The 16,283-nt window shown below is 51.6% G+C and overlaps 1 protein-coding gene across 7 annotated transcripts in view; it reads right to left on the reverse strand.

The window, feature by feature from the left end:
* AKNA (AT-hook transcription factor) overlaps positions 1-16,283 on the reverse strand; it is a 59,127-nt gene that overhangs the window by 9,281 nt on the left and 33,563 nt on the right. For all 7 annotated transcript variants that reach the window (XM_006061210.4, XM_044940505.2, XM_044940506.2 and 4 more), the window contains exons 7-17: positions 15,324-15,383; positions 12,607-12,734; positions 11,941-12,148; positions 10,077-10,231; positions 9,798-9,977; positions 8,721-8,967; positions 7,213-7,319; positions 6,413-6,624; positions 4,769-4,931; positions 1,294-1,470; positions 540-655 (exon numbers count right to left, since the gene is read on the reverse strand). In XM_006061210.4, coding sequence (XP_006061272.3) covers positions 540-655; positions 1,294-1,470; positions 4,769-4,931; positions 6,413-6,624; positions 7,213-7,319; positions 8,721-8,967; positions 9,798-9,977; positions 10,077-10,231; positions 11,941-12,148; positions 12,607-12,734; positions 15,324-15,383 — 1,753 coding nt within the window. The remainder of the gene's footprint in view (positions 1-539; positions 656-1,293; positions 1,471-4,768; positions 4,932-6,412; positions 6,625-7,212; positions 7,320-8,720; positions 8,968-9,797; positions 9,978-10,076; positions 10,232-11,940; positions 12,149-12,606; positions 12,735-15,323; positions 15,384-16,283) is intronic.

The raw sequence follows: 16,283 nt of genomic DNA on the forward strand, positions 1-16,283 counted from the left end.
CTTAGTAATCACAGCCGACACACCCGGACCCCTGACCCTGTGCTAAGCGCTTTGCATGCTCCCTGTCACGCACCCTCGCAGCAGCCCCAGGAGTGGACACTGTGATCACTGCACTGTTAGCTGGCCCCTTAACTGCACAGCGCAGGTACACAAGCTGGCAAGGCCACACAGCTGGGAGGACATGAGCTGGGGCCACCGACTTCAGAGCCTTGCTCCTCCAGGCAAGTCCCCTGTGCTTTCGGGCTTTGGCGTCCTGATCTGCAGAAGGTGGATGATTCGACCCACCCTGCAGTGAAGACGAAGCAAGATGACACATACGCTCGAAGCCCTTTCAGAAACTGCAGCACAGAGCCGGTGCGCAGCACGCCGCGGCTGCCATTGGAAGCACGTGGCACTTCAGAGCACTACAACTGCCCAACAAAGACGCCCCAAAACCTTCTCTGGGTTTCCTCGAGGGTGGCTTCTGTGGCCCCTGACTCTTGAGCCAACTTGCCCAGACTGTGGCCTCCAAAAATCAGTCCTGGCAGGTGGTCACTTACTCAGGGACAGTCGAGGCTCCTCCCGAGGCACCGAGGAGGACCTGGCTCGCCGCCTTCCCGTGGGGACAGCTTGCTCTGCACCCCCGGGCTCACCAGACGACCTTTCCGTGGATTTGCTAGCAAAAGAGAGAGAGTGATGATGTCACTGGATGTGGTTTTATGCAGCCTTTAAAGACGATCAGTGAGAAGGCCAACCCAGAGAAATGCTTATAACATAAGGAAAGAGGAAAACATAAAAGTCAAAAGCAAAGACTCTGGAGTCAGACCCACAGAAGATGGCTCTGAGCCTCTCTGACCCTCAGTTTCCTCATCTGTCAAATGAGGATATAGGCGCGATTACTTCAAAGTGTCGTGGGAAGAAGTGATGAGAGCGTGTCCTTTGAAAACCTTAACCTAGTGCCCTCCGATAGGGACACTCAGAAGTTAGAGATGATTTTATAAGTCATCATAGGTGAGCAGCTGCGGAGTGAGTGGGTGAGAGGGTGAGTGTCCTGAGAATGTTCTAGCTCTTCACTTGGGTGATGAGTTCGGGGACATTCACTGTATCATGCTTTATTAGTAACACATGTGTTCAGTCTATTCTTTTATGCATCAAATATGACATGGTAAAAAAAAATCTAAGCATGAATGAATAAGTGAGAGAGGGGGATGGCTGTGCCCAAGTCCACATGTCAGGGGACAGCCAGACACCAGCTAACTCTGCCTTCTGCAGCTCCCACCAAGGCATGGGGGCAGGAACGTGGGGGTCACCTACCTGACGTAATGGGAGCTCCAAGTGGCTGAGGAATCCCCTGACCGCTCCCGGGCCCGGGTGGGGCGGTCGCAGCTGGACGCTGAGCGCGTGGGGCGGCCCTGGGGGTGCTGGTGGAGGCTGTCCTCCAGCCTCAGCCGGAGCCGGGAGACCTCATCCTGCAGCTCCCGGATGGCCTGGCTGGAGTTGGGGGTAGAGACGGGAATGAAGAACGGCGCACAATGAACCGGGGAGCAGCCGCTCGCTGGGTGCCAGGTCTCTGTCCCTTCCCAGCAAGCATGGTCTAAGTCTGCCTTCAGGGGATCTTGAACTCCCTGAGTGTCCACTTTCCTCGCTGCATATCTAAACAGCTCTCTTGAGTTCATGTCCCTGAACATTTGGTGAGCAAAGCAGAACTTTCTTTGAGGTTTACCCAACCTAGCATGCAGGGCCTCTGAGTAGCTATTCTGAAATGCCAGTGACACATTTTCAAGATTGAGATGAGGATGCAGAGTAGAGAGAGTCACTCAATTGTGTCCAGCTCTTTGTGACCCCATGGACTGCAGCATGCCAGGCTTCCCTGTCCTTTACCATCTCGGAGCTTGCTCAAACTCCTGTCCATTGAGTCAGTGATGCCATCTAACCATCTCACGCTCTGATGAGTAAAGAGGGCATTGGCTAAAGCTGCACTTTAAAATTTCAATTCTGGGACTTCCCTGGCAGTCGAGTGGTTAAGATTCCACACTCCCAATGCAGGGGGCAGAGGTTCAGTCCCTGGGCAGGGACCTAAGATCCCACAGGCCACATAGTGCGGCCTAAGCAAAACAAAAATTTTCAGTTCGGATCTGCCTCAGGCCCTGGACTGCCTCCCCTTCCTCTATGTCTGTCTCTAGAGACCCTGACTGTCTCTCCAGGCCTGCTTCCTCCCCTCCCTTGCTAGCGCCGCCCCTACAGGGTTCCCCCTAAACCTTTCCTAAATTGCTCAAACCCAGCACTCCGCTCCAGGCAGAAAATGCTTGTTTGTCTGTCTCCCGACGCAGATGGCGAGCGCCTGGCGGCCAAGCAGACCTCCCCATCTCACAACGCCTGAGAGCCTCACACCTCATAGGTGCTCAGGGCCTGTCACTCGTCTGGCCTCCAGACTCCAAGAGGGAGCAGAGGAAAGATGTGTGTGTGGAGAGGGGACAAGGAGACATGTGGTGCTACCCATCACCAGCTGGATGTGAGCAGACTGCCATCTCAGGGAAGCCCCCAAACACAGCCCAACCTGTGATTGGTAAGGAACCTCTTGAGCCCCTAGCATCTCAGGAGTAAATCTTATTTGTGTTTCTCCTTGATTGGTCCCTGAATCTCTAGGGTCTTGTTCTGAGGGCATCACTGGCATTGAGGCAGCCAATCCCACCCAGACACCCTGGCACACAAACCCCCTACACCCGGGGCTTTAGAGTCCGGGTTGGGCATGGCGTTCCTCCACGCTGATACAGGTTCTCTGTCTACTGTTTGGACCAGCTTCCGGGGTGAGGGCTCCCCTCAGGGTTATTTCTTGCCTGGTGGTCCCTGGACTCGTGGTGGGGTGGCTCCTGGCGCCACCTGCAGCAGACATCAGCTCTCAGATGGGTGTGCCCAGAGGGAGTGGAGACCTCTCTCTGCCTTTGCCCTGGCGCTCTGGGCGTCCAAGGCAGCTGGTTCCCTCGGCAATTCCCAGGGAAACGCTTGTTGGGGTTTCCAAGGCAAACCATGAGGGTGGCGGCTGCAGGAGAGTGAGAACTCTAGCCACCTGTTAACCCCTGAAAGGCAGGACCACGGTCCTGCAATGGTGCAAGACCAGGGCGGCTCTGGCTCCCTGTCCAGGTCAGAGGCCGCTGAGCGAGGGCCTGGAATTTGGACCATGCCCTTGAGTGTCACTTGTCCTCTCCAGCTTGTTTCCATCACGATCTCGGCCTTCCTGACCTAATCTTTCAGTGACTGAGAGCCAGCTGGCACCTAAAAGTCATCTTTCCCTGCAATTTCACTCCCCCTCCTAAGTTCCCCATCTCTGCATCGGTATCCAACTGGTTGACAAGCCAGAAATCTGAGTTGTTCTAAACCTTTCTTTTCCCCCGAGCACCCTGAAAGTTAACTAACTCCCAAATCCTGTTGGCCCAATGCCTAATTACCCCTTTTCAAATACACTCCCTGCCCTCGCTGACGGCCCCAACTCCTCTCTCTGGGGTGTGGTAGCCTTCTCAGCCGTCCCTGGCCTCCACACCCACAATCATGGTGGCCAGAGGATTCTTGCTACAGTGTAAATCCAACCCTGCAGCTTCCTTACTTAAAGCCTCCCTCATTATCCTTAGATGAGACTTTCCACATTCATAAATATTCAGTGAGCACCTCCTCTGAGCAAAGACATTATCCGAACTTCTCACCAGCTGTATCAGAGGTTCTCTAAGCTCTCCCCCAGGTCTCCCCGTCTTCCTCTCTGCTTTTATTGTTTAACGGCCCACCTTATACTTGAGGATCTGGCTATAACAAACTTAGGTGCCTCGACCTTTGCACATGGGATACTCTTTCAGCTCTCTGCCTTCTGGTGTCAGTTGAGACACCACTTCCTCCAGGAAGCCCTCCCTGAAGCCTCTGACTGGGCCAGATGCCCCTTCTCTGTGCTCCCACGGTCCCTCGGGCCTGTGCTATCACTGTACTTATCCCACTGGGGGTGCAACCTTGTTTCTTGGTCCATCTTACAGGATGGTGAGCTTTACGAGGTCAAGGACTGTCTCGTCCACTGTTGTATTCCCAGGGGCTGGCATGCTGTAGGTAAATAAGCCTCTCACTGACTCAACGGCCGTGAGTTTGAGCAAACTCTGGGAGACAGTGGAGGACAGGGAAGCCTGGCAGGCTGCAGTCCTTAGGGTCGCAAAGATTCGGACACGACTTAGTGACTGAACAACAACAAGCCTCTCGTTCCTCTGCTGATGTCACAGAGGGTTGCAGGAGTGCACTTGCTAAGCTCAGGCCTGGAAACCAACACCCCAAACCGACAAAGGCCTGTGACTGACTCCTGGCCAAAAGCCACTCAGGAGAGCAGGAAGAGGACTAACCCCCTTTCCCTTTCCTGTTTAGCGAAGCAAGGAAAAATCTTTCTTAGAAAAACTGCACTTGGATTAAAAAGAAAAAATTGAAAAAACATTCTCTTTTTGGTTCATATAATAAACCCGTAAACTGCAGAAAACACACCCCCAGGAAGTGTAGACCCATTTTGGAAGGGAAATGCTGGGAGGCAGGGAGAGGGCTCCTAGCACCAGTAAGGTGAAATTCTAGATTATTTCCTACTGGCTAGAGAAGTGTCCTCAGCGTCTACACCACGGAGGACCCACAGGATCAACTGGGAGGTGGGATGCTTGGGTCCCAGCACAGCCAGCACGGGATGGAGACCCCAGAGAGCCCCTGCCGCCCTCGGGCGTCACCCTCCTGTCTCTCTGATGCACTTGAATCCTCAGCGCCCAAGCATCCAACTTACTCGCGCCCCGTCCTGGTGAGGAAAAAGGTGGAGGTGATCTCTGCGGGTCCACGGGGTGGAGTGGCAGCCACAGGGGCAGGGGTGGGAGGTGGGCTAATTGTCGCGCTGGGGAGGATCGGTTCAGGAATCCGCTTCCGCCCCTTAAACTCTGAGCCAGGGACCGCTAGGGAGGCGGAAGGAGACCAAAGTGAGTTTACGCCGAGAGGACCCTTGAAGTGTGAACTTGTGTGGATGGAAGCATGGTGGGCGTGAAGAGATGGGGCCCGGCTGAGGTCACAATGAAGCTCCTGTGGAGGCCAGTGACCCTCAAAACAGAAAGAAGATGTGGTTTTTGCTGGGAGCTTGGGGTGCAAAGCTGCGGAGGCCCTTATGACTAGATTCCCCCTACCATCCACTATTTTTGCATCAGATCCGAGTCTCCAAGGCTGTCCTCCTGCAAAGAGCTCCCTTCTCCTCCACATAGACCCTCAGACTCTGCACATCACCAGCTTGCCCTAGGACCAGCCTCGGAGCCTCCACCTCCCTCTGAAATTAGTCACAGCTTTGCCTGCTTGCATGTTTCTCGGAGCATTCAAAACTTAAGGCTCTCAACGTGGGTGGGTGACCCGAGTTACAAACCACTCGTCCAGCATGTGCATTAAAAACAATGCACCCTGGGAAGACTACTCAACAATATAAAAAGGAATAGACTGTTGATTTATGGAATAATCTATGTGAATCTCCAGAAAAGTATGCTGAGTGAAAAGTAAGCCGATCCTGAAAGATTATACGATTCCATTTCTATGACATTCTGAAATGACAAAATTACAGAGATGGAGAATAGATTGGTGGTTATCAGGAGTTAAGGTGGGGTTAGATGTATTTATAAACGGACAACAGGAGGGACCCTGAGATGGTGGAAATGTTCTGTGTCTTGACCGAGTCCATGTTAGAATCTGGTTGTGACATTGCTCTATGGTTTTGCAAGATATTGTTGGGAAAAACTAGGGGAAGGGCACGTAGGCTCTCTGTGTATTATTTCTTACAACTGCATGTGACTTAAACTTTAAACTTTTAACTAAAGTTTAATTTTTAAAAATTAAATGGGAACCTCAAAAAGAGGCAAAGCTAATCTGAGAACAGTGGTTACCTTTGAGAAGGGTGGGAGTGTCTAGGAGGGGCTTGGAGGGGGCTGGGGTTCTGATCATGTGGAGTTTTTCTGTCTGTGGTTGCCTTGGGAAAATTCATCAGTTTCTGTTCTTTCCTGTATACTTGTTTTATTTCAATAAAAAGGTCACATGTATGTTTTTAAAGTAAACAAAGAAATCACAGATTTTATAGACACAGAAAGTGTTCATAACACAGTGTTTTGTGAAAAAAAAATTATAAAACATTCATGTAAAATATCCCATTTCCATTTTAAGTATTTGCAAATAAACACACACACAATGGCATAGAAAACAGCTCAAAGGTTCTAGACTAAAATGTCATCAATGATGGTTTTTAGCTAATTATTGTTTTTTGTTCCCTTTTCAAATTTTCCTATAATGAACCTGTATGATATTTTGCATCCTAAAGGGTAATGCAGATTTTCTTATTGATCTTTTTTACCCTGTGCGATCCAGCCACCCCCAGGTTCTGGCCAACCCAGATACATTCACTCACCCATCTCAGACGCCAGTGCCCGCTCCAGGCAGAAGCTGGGCGCCCTCTGCTGGAGAGGACTGTCCTGGCCAGATGGGGGCTTCTGGGCTCGGCTTCTGGGTCCGCTGGGCTCAGAGGTTCTTCTGGGGACTGGAAGACCCTTGGTCTGGGGGTGGGAGGCTGCATCTTGGGGTACAGGCAGAGTGAAGGACCGGACTAACGTCCCCGGGGTGCTGGGGGGGAGAGAGACACGTTGAGGTCACACAGAATGAGGCCACAACCTCCGAGCCCCTCCACATGCTAGACCATCCTATCCTTTGGGACTCAGCAGCCCTGGCAGGATGGCATTTCTGAGGATGCATCTCCATTACACACACATTTTCTTTATAAACTGCAGAGCGGTACACTTGCCTACTCATGTACACAAAGTCATAAAGCTCAACTTAGTTTTTAGATAATATAAACAGCAATGAGGTTTGTAATCTTCCCTTCCCACGCAGCCCTGGGTAGTCCCAGGGACCTTCCTCTGGCTTTGGAGGCTGTCACTCAACCTGGCGGCTCTGTCACGACACCCTCCCGGCACATCTTATTCATTCACCGTTTCATCACCCATTTGTTCAACAAATTCCCAGTCTGTCAATATGTGGCAGAGTGACCCTGGGCAAGTCACTTTCCCTCTATCCATAACATGAAGGCAATAACCCATCCTTGGTGGGGATGAAGTGTGGGGCTCTGAGAATGCCCAGACCCTGTTCTGAGCTCACAGGCACTTTGATTCTCAGCCTACCCCAAGTGGGTAACACTGATGGGGTCCCCATTACCTGATCTGGGAGAGCCGGTGCTCTGGGGTCTGAGTGAGGGGTGACACTCTACTGGTTTCTGAGCCCACGAAGCCACTGTCTGTCTCGGGGGATGCCATCCAGGGCTCCTGAAAGAGACAGTGTCCCTTTAAATCTGAGGAATGTGCCCAGGGAACACTGGGAAACCCTTCCCCAGTGCTGGCCTGGGCCTCACATTCCAGAGGCTCACAGACAGGGAGGCTGGCCCAGCTCCCAACAGGCAGGCCCTGGGCGCGCGGGGTCCTGAGGTACTCAGGGCCTGGCATAAGCCCCGGGCCAACAGCAGGGACTCCACGCCCCGAGAGGACCCTGAGCATGCCCCGTGTCCCTGAGGGGTGAGAGCCAGAGCCCTTGGGAGGGAGACTGTCATAGACTTCCTGAGTTGAGAAATAGAAAGGGGAGGAGGAGAAAGCAGTCCCACTGCGAGAATGGGATTCTCGAATCCACACATCTTCCAGGGTGGGCCTGGAATGTCGTGTTCTACCTGATTGCAGAAATGCCCAGGTGCCATGAATTGGGATTGGAGAAGGCAACGGCACCCCACTCCAGTACTCTTGCTTGGAAAATCCTATGGATGGAGGAGCCTGGTAGGCTGCAGTCCATGGGGTTGCTAAGAGTCAGACACAACTGAGCAACTTCACTTTCACTTTTCACTTTCATGCATTGGAGAAGGAAATGGCAACCCACTCCAGTGTTATTGCCTGGAGAATCCCGGGGACAGGGGAGCCTGGTGGGCTGTTGTCTATGGGGTCGCACAGAGTCGGGACACGACTGAAGCAACTTAGCAGCAGCAGCGTGAATTGGGAAAACCAAACTGATCAACCACGCACACCTCCAACACACCACATCTAATGCAAGGGGCAAAGATCACCAACAGAGAGACAAGGGTGTCTGCCCTCAATGAGTTCATGGCCGAGTGCATATTCCTTACCATGGGCTCATTAGGACTATAGGGGTGTGTGTGTACACATGCAAATGTATGTTTATTTTTTTGGATGTGGACCATATGGTCTTTATTGAATTTGTTACAATATTGCTTCTCTTTTATTATTTATTTATTTATTTATTTTTACTACAAGGCATGTAGGATCTTAGCTCCCCTAGCAGGGATTGAACTTGTGCCCCCTGCATTGGAGGGTGAAGTCTTAACCCCTGGGAAATCCCCATATGTGGTTTTTTAGGGGAGGAGCCATCCCATAAGTCATATTTCCACAGTGATTTGTGATTCCTGTCATAGTTTAAAAAGTGCCATTCTCATGGCACAAACTACTTGGAGTCAAAGACAGCACCCCCACCTTCAGCTGTGCTAAGCAGGCTCAGAAAGATACAGGCACTGAGCTACAGGTCTCAGAGGAGAAAGAGGAGGTCCAGGTAGAGAGGTGGAGGTGTGGGGAGCCACGGCAGAGGCGGTAGCAGCAGGCAGTCTGAGCAAAGGCCTGGAGGCAGGAGGCTAGGGGAGATGCAGGGAGAGGCCCCACACCCACGCGTACCTCCAGCGGGGGCCCGCCGGCCTGGTGCAGAGACTTTGGTGGGAGGCGCTCAGAGATGCCACTTCCCTCGAGGCTGGCCAGACTGCTCTGGTGGGACGTTGCGGACTTGGGGCCCCGAGGATGGGGGGGCCTGCTGTGGCCGGGAGGGGCCTCCTCGGCTTTTGCCAGACCCTGCAGATGCCCATCTCTGGTCACGGATGCACAGACATCTGCTGGCTTCACAGACACCATCTGCTCCATGGTCTCCCTGGCAGGGAAGGAGAGGCATGGTGCCCCTGAGCCCTGGCATGGGCTGGGCAGCTCTGTCCTGGGAGCCATGCAATGCAGGACACGAGCTCTGGAGTCAGGCACCCCTCCATCCTCACCCTATGCTGCCTCCCTCTTGCTGTGTGACCCTGGGCAAGGTACCACCCTCTCTGAACCACACTTATCTCAACTGTAAAATGAGGGTGCTGACAAAACCCGCCCCATACACCGGGGCAGAAACCGTGCGGAAATAGAGGTGCCAGAGCACCCTTTCCCAGGCTTCTGGAATTTGCCTTCCCTCTTTCCTATTCCAGCCATTTCCATCAACTTCCATCTACTCAAAAAGACCATGTCACTATCGTAAACAGAAGACCAGTATTTTGTGTTACAGACAGAAGCGAACTTTGCAAATAAATACAAGGAACATGAAAACAGCAATATCATAGTCTAGATAAATCCTGTTGCCTAGTAAAGGCTCTTGGCCTGAGGCCTGCTGGCTTTCTTTCTCTTTCTCTCTTTTTAAAGGAAGATCAAGAGAGGCCCTGAAGACTTTATAGCCCTGAGACTTTCTCCTTGTTGTACATGGAATCTCTGAGACTAAGAGTGATGCTATTTAATGCTGCATCTCTCCTACGAGAGATCTCATCCCACACCTCCCGAAATCATTTCAAGTGCTATCAATGGTGTACATTTCATGGTTTGTAGAGACACTGAGCTACAGGTCAGGAAAGCCGTTTCTAAACTGTAAAGGGCTGTCTAGCTCCTAGGACAGTTACTGCCCTGTGGTTTCTGAGCTGGTGTGGGACCAGCGGGGAAAGCTCAGTGACCTACTCGAGGGGAACCCCATGACTTCTCTCAGCCTGCGCCGGGGGCTGCCTGGTGAGGAGCCTTGGGGCCACGGCTTTTCCTGGAGCTGGATCCGGCCTGTCAAAACCCAGGGTGCAGTCCTGGCCCTCCACCTCCTCCTCCTCCATCCTCAGGGCTTCTGGAAGGGACTTCACACTGAGGTACCTGCAGAAAAACACAGAGAAATGTGACTTCAACCCACAAGGCCAGCAAGATCCCACCACAGGGCCAGACACTCTGGCCTCGGGCCTGGTGGGCACTCACCGCTCCAGGAGGCCGTGGAAATCCTGCTCCACCTGCAGCTCCTTGTGCTTGAGCGGGGCCGGGAGGCCCAGCGGCCCGTTCTCTGCCTCATTGCTGGGAGCGCTCAGATCCGAGTTCATGGGCAGTAGGTGGGGGCCAATGCTGGTGGCGTCGGGCTGGGGCCAGAAAGGAGGAGGGGCAGAGATTCAGCAGATACCTAAGACCACTCTTTAAGGACCTACCTTATGCCAGGCTCACGCTGGGTGCTGAAGAGCAAGAAAGAGGTTAGATTCACTGGCCTATTACTCTTTTCCTGTGTGTAAAAGTAAGAACTGGGTCACTGATCTCCAAAACCAGCTGCCATGAATGTGCTATGTGCCAGGCACTGTACAGATATCACTTGACAACAATCCCACCAGTATACAGGCTATTACAGCTCATTTTACAGACAGGTACTTGAGGCTCAAATGATTTGCCTAAAGCCATACAGCAGCAAGGGGTGGTGCCAGGATTTGAACCCAGATTTTCATTCCAGTGTGAACACGCAGACACTCAAAACACCTTCACTGTGGGAGCAGGGGAGTCCCTCAAGATAATGCACTAGAGATCGCCATCTCCCATAGGGCTGTGACGTGGGCTAGAGACAATCGTTCACAGCCCCTTCCATGTATGGTTCTTGTCTAGTGTAGCCATCTCTGTGAATAGTCTCCACATCCACCTGGGTCTACAAGCTAGAAGCCTGGAGGCCATCATTCGCTCCTTTCCTCTCACCATCACTCCAACTCCAGTCCAATGCACCTTCTAAACCTCTCTCAAGTCCATGCATGTCTCTGCATCTGCCCCCCACCCCAGTTCTGAAGGTGAAAGTGTTAGTCTCTCAGTCATGTCCAACTCTTTGTGATCCCATGGACTGTAGCCTGCCAGGCTCCTCTGTGCATGGGGTTCTCCAGGCAAGAATACTGGAGTGGGCAGCCATTCCCTTCTCCAGATGATCTTGCTGACCCAGGGATCAAACTTGTATCTCCCATCGTGCAGACAGTCTGCTGCATTGCAGGCAGATTCTTTACCATTTGAGCCACCAGGGAAGCCCAACCTGCAAATCCTCTTATATCATCCCCTGCTGAAAAAACAGCAGTTTAAAACCATCCCCCTGATGTGACCACATACCTAATTCCTGGGGCCCCTACCTGCCTGTCCAGCCACATCTCTTAGATGTGGACCCCTTAGACGATGGACGCCTCACTGTTTATACTCTAACCACAGGGCCTTTGCATAGGCTGTTTTTTCTGCCAGATTTTTTTTTCCTCTTCTGCACCTAGTAATTCCTACTCCTTTTCAGATTTCATTTAAACATGACTTCCTCAAGGAAAGTTTTTCTGACTCCTTAATGAACTCAGATATGTTAGCTTGTTATCTACTTGGTGTAGAACTCCATAATTCTCCTTCAGAGCACCAATCAAAATTAAAGTAACAAGTTTAACTCTACAGAAAATTCCATGAGGGTGAAAGTGTTAGTTGCTCAGTCTGACTCTTTGTGTCTGACTCTTTGCTATCCCATGGACTGTAGCCTGCCAGGCTCCTCTGTCCGTGGAATTCTCCAGGCAAGAGTACTGGGGTGGGTAGCCGTTTCTTCCTCCAGGGGATCCTCCCAACCCAGGGATTGAACCCGGGTCTCCTGAATTGCAGGCAGACTCGTTTCCATCTGCGCCACCAGAGGAGCCCATGAGGGTACAGGCCACCTGTTATTTTGGTTGTTTTCTACTGAATTCCCACCATGTGTCTTGAGTGTCGGCATATGGTACAAACTTCTCAAATGTCATGAAGCTAACTAATGGAGAAACCAGTGAATGAAGGAACAATCTAGTACGGTTGAGTAAAGAGGTACCTCAGGGCCGAGGGTCTGGATGGCCGATGTGCGGGTTTGTTCCAAGGGAGAGGGCAGGTCTGTTGGCTGGTGGGGGGAGGGCGTGGCTGGGGGGCTGTCCAGAGCCAAGTCTGACCCAACTTGCCCAGGCTCCTGCTCGTTGCGGTCCATGAGGTCCTTCAGCTCATCCAGGCGAATTCCTAGCTGGAATATCTCTGCCTCCACTTCCCTGGAACAAGGAAACGTCAGCGGGTCTCGAAGGCTGTGCTTTAGAGTACAGACCCCAGAAATGCCCATGGAGGGCCCATCTGACATCATCATGTAGATTATAAATAAACAAGATAAAAGCAGACTCTACTGGGGATAAGGAGGCTCAGTCCAAGTTCCTTTCTGTCACCACCTGGGTGTAGGACCTTGAGTAAATCCCTTTCCCCTCTGGCCTCAGTTTCCCCATTCTCCAGTGAGGGGATTCCACTCTTATCTCCAAGGGCACTTCTCATGGCAGGGAGTCTCAAAGTACACAGAACTCAGCCTTTGAGTATCCCCCATCTGGACGTGCTGCTAATTGGGATGGGATTTCTTGCCGCTCCCCAAGTGTGTGAATTATAAGGATGAAGCGTGCCCCTCCCGGCGGGGACCTGGGGCCTGGCCCATCTGTCCTCGCAGGCCTCCCTCCCCAGCAGGTACCTGTCAGGATCAAATCTCCTGGGTGTCCCCTTGGAGCCGGCAAGCTGCTGGGACAGGTGCCACTCCCTGCAGGCCTTCAGGTAGTCCTCCTCCAGGGCCACGTGGGCAGCCTTTAGCTGCTGGAAGACCTGAAACCCGACAGGCCAGTAAGACTCAAGTGCCTAGGCCCTGTGGGCTCCATCCTTGCGGACACAGTGCATGAGCTGCTCGCGGGTGCATGGGATGGCTACAGGACTCACCCTGGACTGCGGAGACCTCTGGGCTCCCGAGTGTCTGGAAGGCTGGGGTTGGTAGCCTCTGGAACCTGTTTGCCCTGGTTGATCTCCCTGCCCTTAGACTGGTAGGACACAGGCAAGGCTTAGAGCCTCGGCATGAGCCCCAGAGGGTGCCAGTCTTCCCTGGGTAGACCCATAAGAACCCTGATGTTCCATGATGGTCACAGTGTCAAATATACTATTGCTGTGTCGCCATAAAGACCTACTTCTTGAGAGGCCTTAGTTCCTCATACTTGATTCTCAAAACTGTGGGTTTTGGAATATTAGTCACTCTTCTCCTGAATCCAATACATCCTGTTGGATAATACACCCAACAGATGTATTATCATCAGCGTCATACTATTGATAACAATAATTGACATTTACGAAGCACTGAGGCTTTGTCTAAAAGGACGCTGCGTTATTCATCTAATCTTCAGCATAACCCTAACGAGAGGGGTAGTTTATCATCTTCATCTAAATAGGAGGAAACTGAGGTACAGAGAGGTTACTAAAGTTGGTGAAGGTTACACAGTGAGTGAGCAAGTTGTAGAATTAGGATTTGAACCCAGGCCCTCAAGCTCCAGAGCTCATAGTCCCAACCATTGCATGAGGCCCCCATAGTAAACGTGATGCTAGTTAACTCTTGGCTAGAACCATGGGAGGTGGGACCATTATCCCTGACTTCTTATCCTCATCTCACTCATTCTATGCTGACGACAGAGGTCGGCCAAGGACAACCTAGAGGCTCATCCCCAGTCTAGCTTGATCTTCCAACAGCTCTCAACTTCCCTGGATATGGAGGAATTAGAAGAGGGGGGAAGAAAAAGAATAATTTTGATTTTCAAGGTCCTTGACTACCTACTCAATGGGATAATGCTATCCGTGTGACATCTTGTAACTGGAGCATGTGTGCAACATGCATGCCTGTTGAGTCACTTCAGCCGTGTCCAACTCTTTGCAACCCTGTGGACTGTAACAGGCCAGTCTCCTCTGTCCGTGGGACTGCCCAGGCAGGAATACTGGAGTGGGCTGCTACGCCCTCCTCCAGGGGGTCGTCTCCACCCAGGGGTGGACCCGCGTCTCTTTCGTCTCCTGCAGGGGTGGACCCGCGTCTCTTTCGTCTCCTGCAGGGGTGGACCCGCGTCTCTTTCGTCTCCTGCATGGGCAGGTGGGCTCTTTACCACTAGTGCCACCTGGGAAGCCCATATAACAACACAGTAACTGCTGATATAATAACAGTGAAAACTGTCAAACCAAGGATGTTGCATTTGCCCCTCCCAGTCCTCCCCCTCGGCTCCTCTCCTCACCCTGCTCTATGCCTTGAGCCTCAGCTGGGCTCCCAGCTGTACCTTCCCCTGGGGTCTTTCTAGGGGAGGCATCTATTAGAGGTCAGAGGGTGGGAGGGGAGAGAACTGGGAGACAGCAGCTTCAGGCAGGTGTGAGTCCCTGGGCTTCTCTGTCCTTTGCCGGGCCCCCTGAGGCTGCTGCCTACACCCCTGCTAACAGCTCCTTCACTGATCCCTACACCTGCAGCTTTGAGAGCTCCAACTGCTCCTTCCTGGGACCCTGTCTGATGCAGCAGAAATCTAAATTTTATGAGTGACCGTGCTGCTGCTGCTAAGTCTCTTCAGTTGTGTCCCATAGATGGCAGCCCACGAGGCTCCCCCGTCCCTGGGACTCTCCAGGCAAGAACACTGGAGTGGGTTGCCATCTCCTTCTCCAATGCAGGAAAGTGAAAAGTGAAAGTGAAGTCGCTCAGTCGTGTCCGACTCAGCGACCCATGGACTCCAGCCCACCAGGCTCCTCTGTCCATGGGATTTTCCAGGCAAGAGTACTGGAGTGGGGTGCCATTGCCTTCTCCATGAGTGACCATAGTTACCTAGAAATACTGGAGTCCAGAAGCCAATAATGGTTAGATTAGGGGATCTCTTCGCCTCCCTATCCTCAGTTTTCAAGCTTTAGCAATCGCTTTTATAATAAAGAAAATTTAAAAAGGAAATGCCTTTTCCTGGTTGTTGACAGGTAGGATAATCAGTGGGGAGCTGGGCAGGGCAGTGGTTACGACCCTGGACTTGGGAATCAGACAGAACTCCATTTGGGCTGTACCCTACTGGCTGTGTGGTCTTCAAGTCACCTCTCTGGGTTTCAGTTCATTCCATTTATGGGGGGTGATGACTGTAACTGCCTCACCAGGTTTTTATGGTAATAAAATGAATTAATGTACATCAAGGGCTTGCCACAGAGCCTGGTACACCACCACCGCTGCATAGTAAGTGGTGACTATTGTGCTCTAGCGATCATTATCATGGAAAGCTACGCGGGGCTGTCTGTTCAAAAGGGAGACACAGTGTCTGGGATTCCCTGGTCTGTCTTGCAGCAAACAAGGCTTTGGAGACTGTGCTATGGGACACAGAGAAGTCGTCTAGCAGCTCAGCGGGCAGCTTCTGAAGAGGACAGTACCTTGAGTTGGTCCTGGGGTGTCAGCCGTCCTGCGTGTATCAGCTCTATAAAGGACTCCACCTGGGCATTGGAGGGGAAAGAAACGCACTCCATTAATCCAGGCTCAGGTGAGCTCTGCCAACTCCCACACTTAGCCACAGTCACACTTTGGCATAGGGAGCTGGGTCCCGCCTTGGGACGTGGGTTTTCTGACAAGCACTGAGAGGCAGGTGCCAGAAACAGGCTCCGGCACTGGCACTGGCCATGGCAGCCTTGGGGAAGATCTAAGCGGAGCTTCCGGATTTGATTTTATTTCATTCATGTGCATGAAACCTATGAGGCAGGATATTAGCTGCATCCTGGGGTGGGGGGGGGTGAGGCGACAGGAAGCAATCCAGATGCCTATCCGTGATATAGTACGCAGCCATCCAGAGGAGGAAGGCACGTGTGTGTGTGTTCTTGTGTGTAAATGCCTCCATGAACTACTTTTCAGCATCAAATCAAGGTACAGGACAGTGTGCCTGGTATGCTACCATCTGCCATAAAATGTAGAGAGAATAAAAAAGGGAAAATGCAAATACAATTGCTTATATATTATAAATTATCTCTAGAAGGATGAAAGAAACTAAAATATTAACTGCTTCTGGGGAGGAGAACTGGATGGTGTGGGAGGACAGGGAGAGGAGGAAGGTTTTCTACTATATGTATTCTCTGAACTTTGAGCCAAGTGAATTTATTGCCTACTCAGAAATATACAAATTTGGGACATTAAAAAAAATCCAGGTACAACATAGTGTATATACTTATGTGACCATTTCTATAAACACATGTGTGTTCATTAAAGATTTGGTACAAAGCAGAAGGGCAAGAATGGGAAAGCAAATTTCACTGAGTATATTCTTGGCCCTGTGTGAAGATCTTTACCATGAGTATCTATTACAGTTACCAAAAAAATTTAATTAGGGGAAAAAAGGCAAAGAC

The sequence above is a fragment of the Bubalus bubalis genome, chromosome 3 (assembly GCF_019923935.1).
Source record: "Bubalus bubalis isolate 160015118507 breed Murrah chromosome 3, NDDB_SH_1, whole genome shotgun sequence".
NCBI lineage: Eukaryota > Metazoa > Chordata > Mammalia > Artiodactyla > Bovidae > Bubalus > Bubalus bubalis.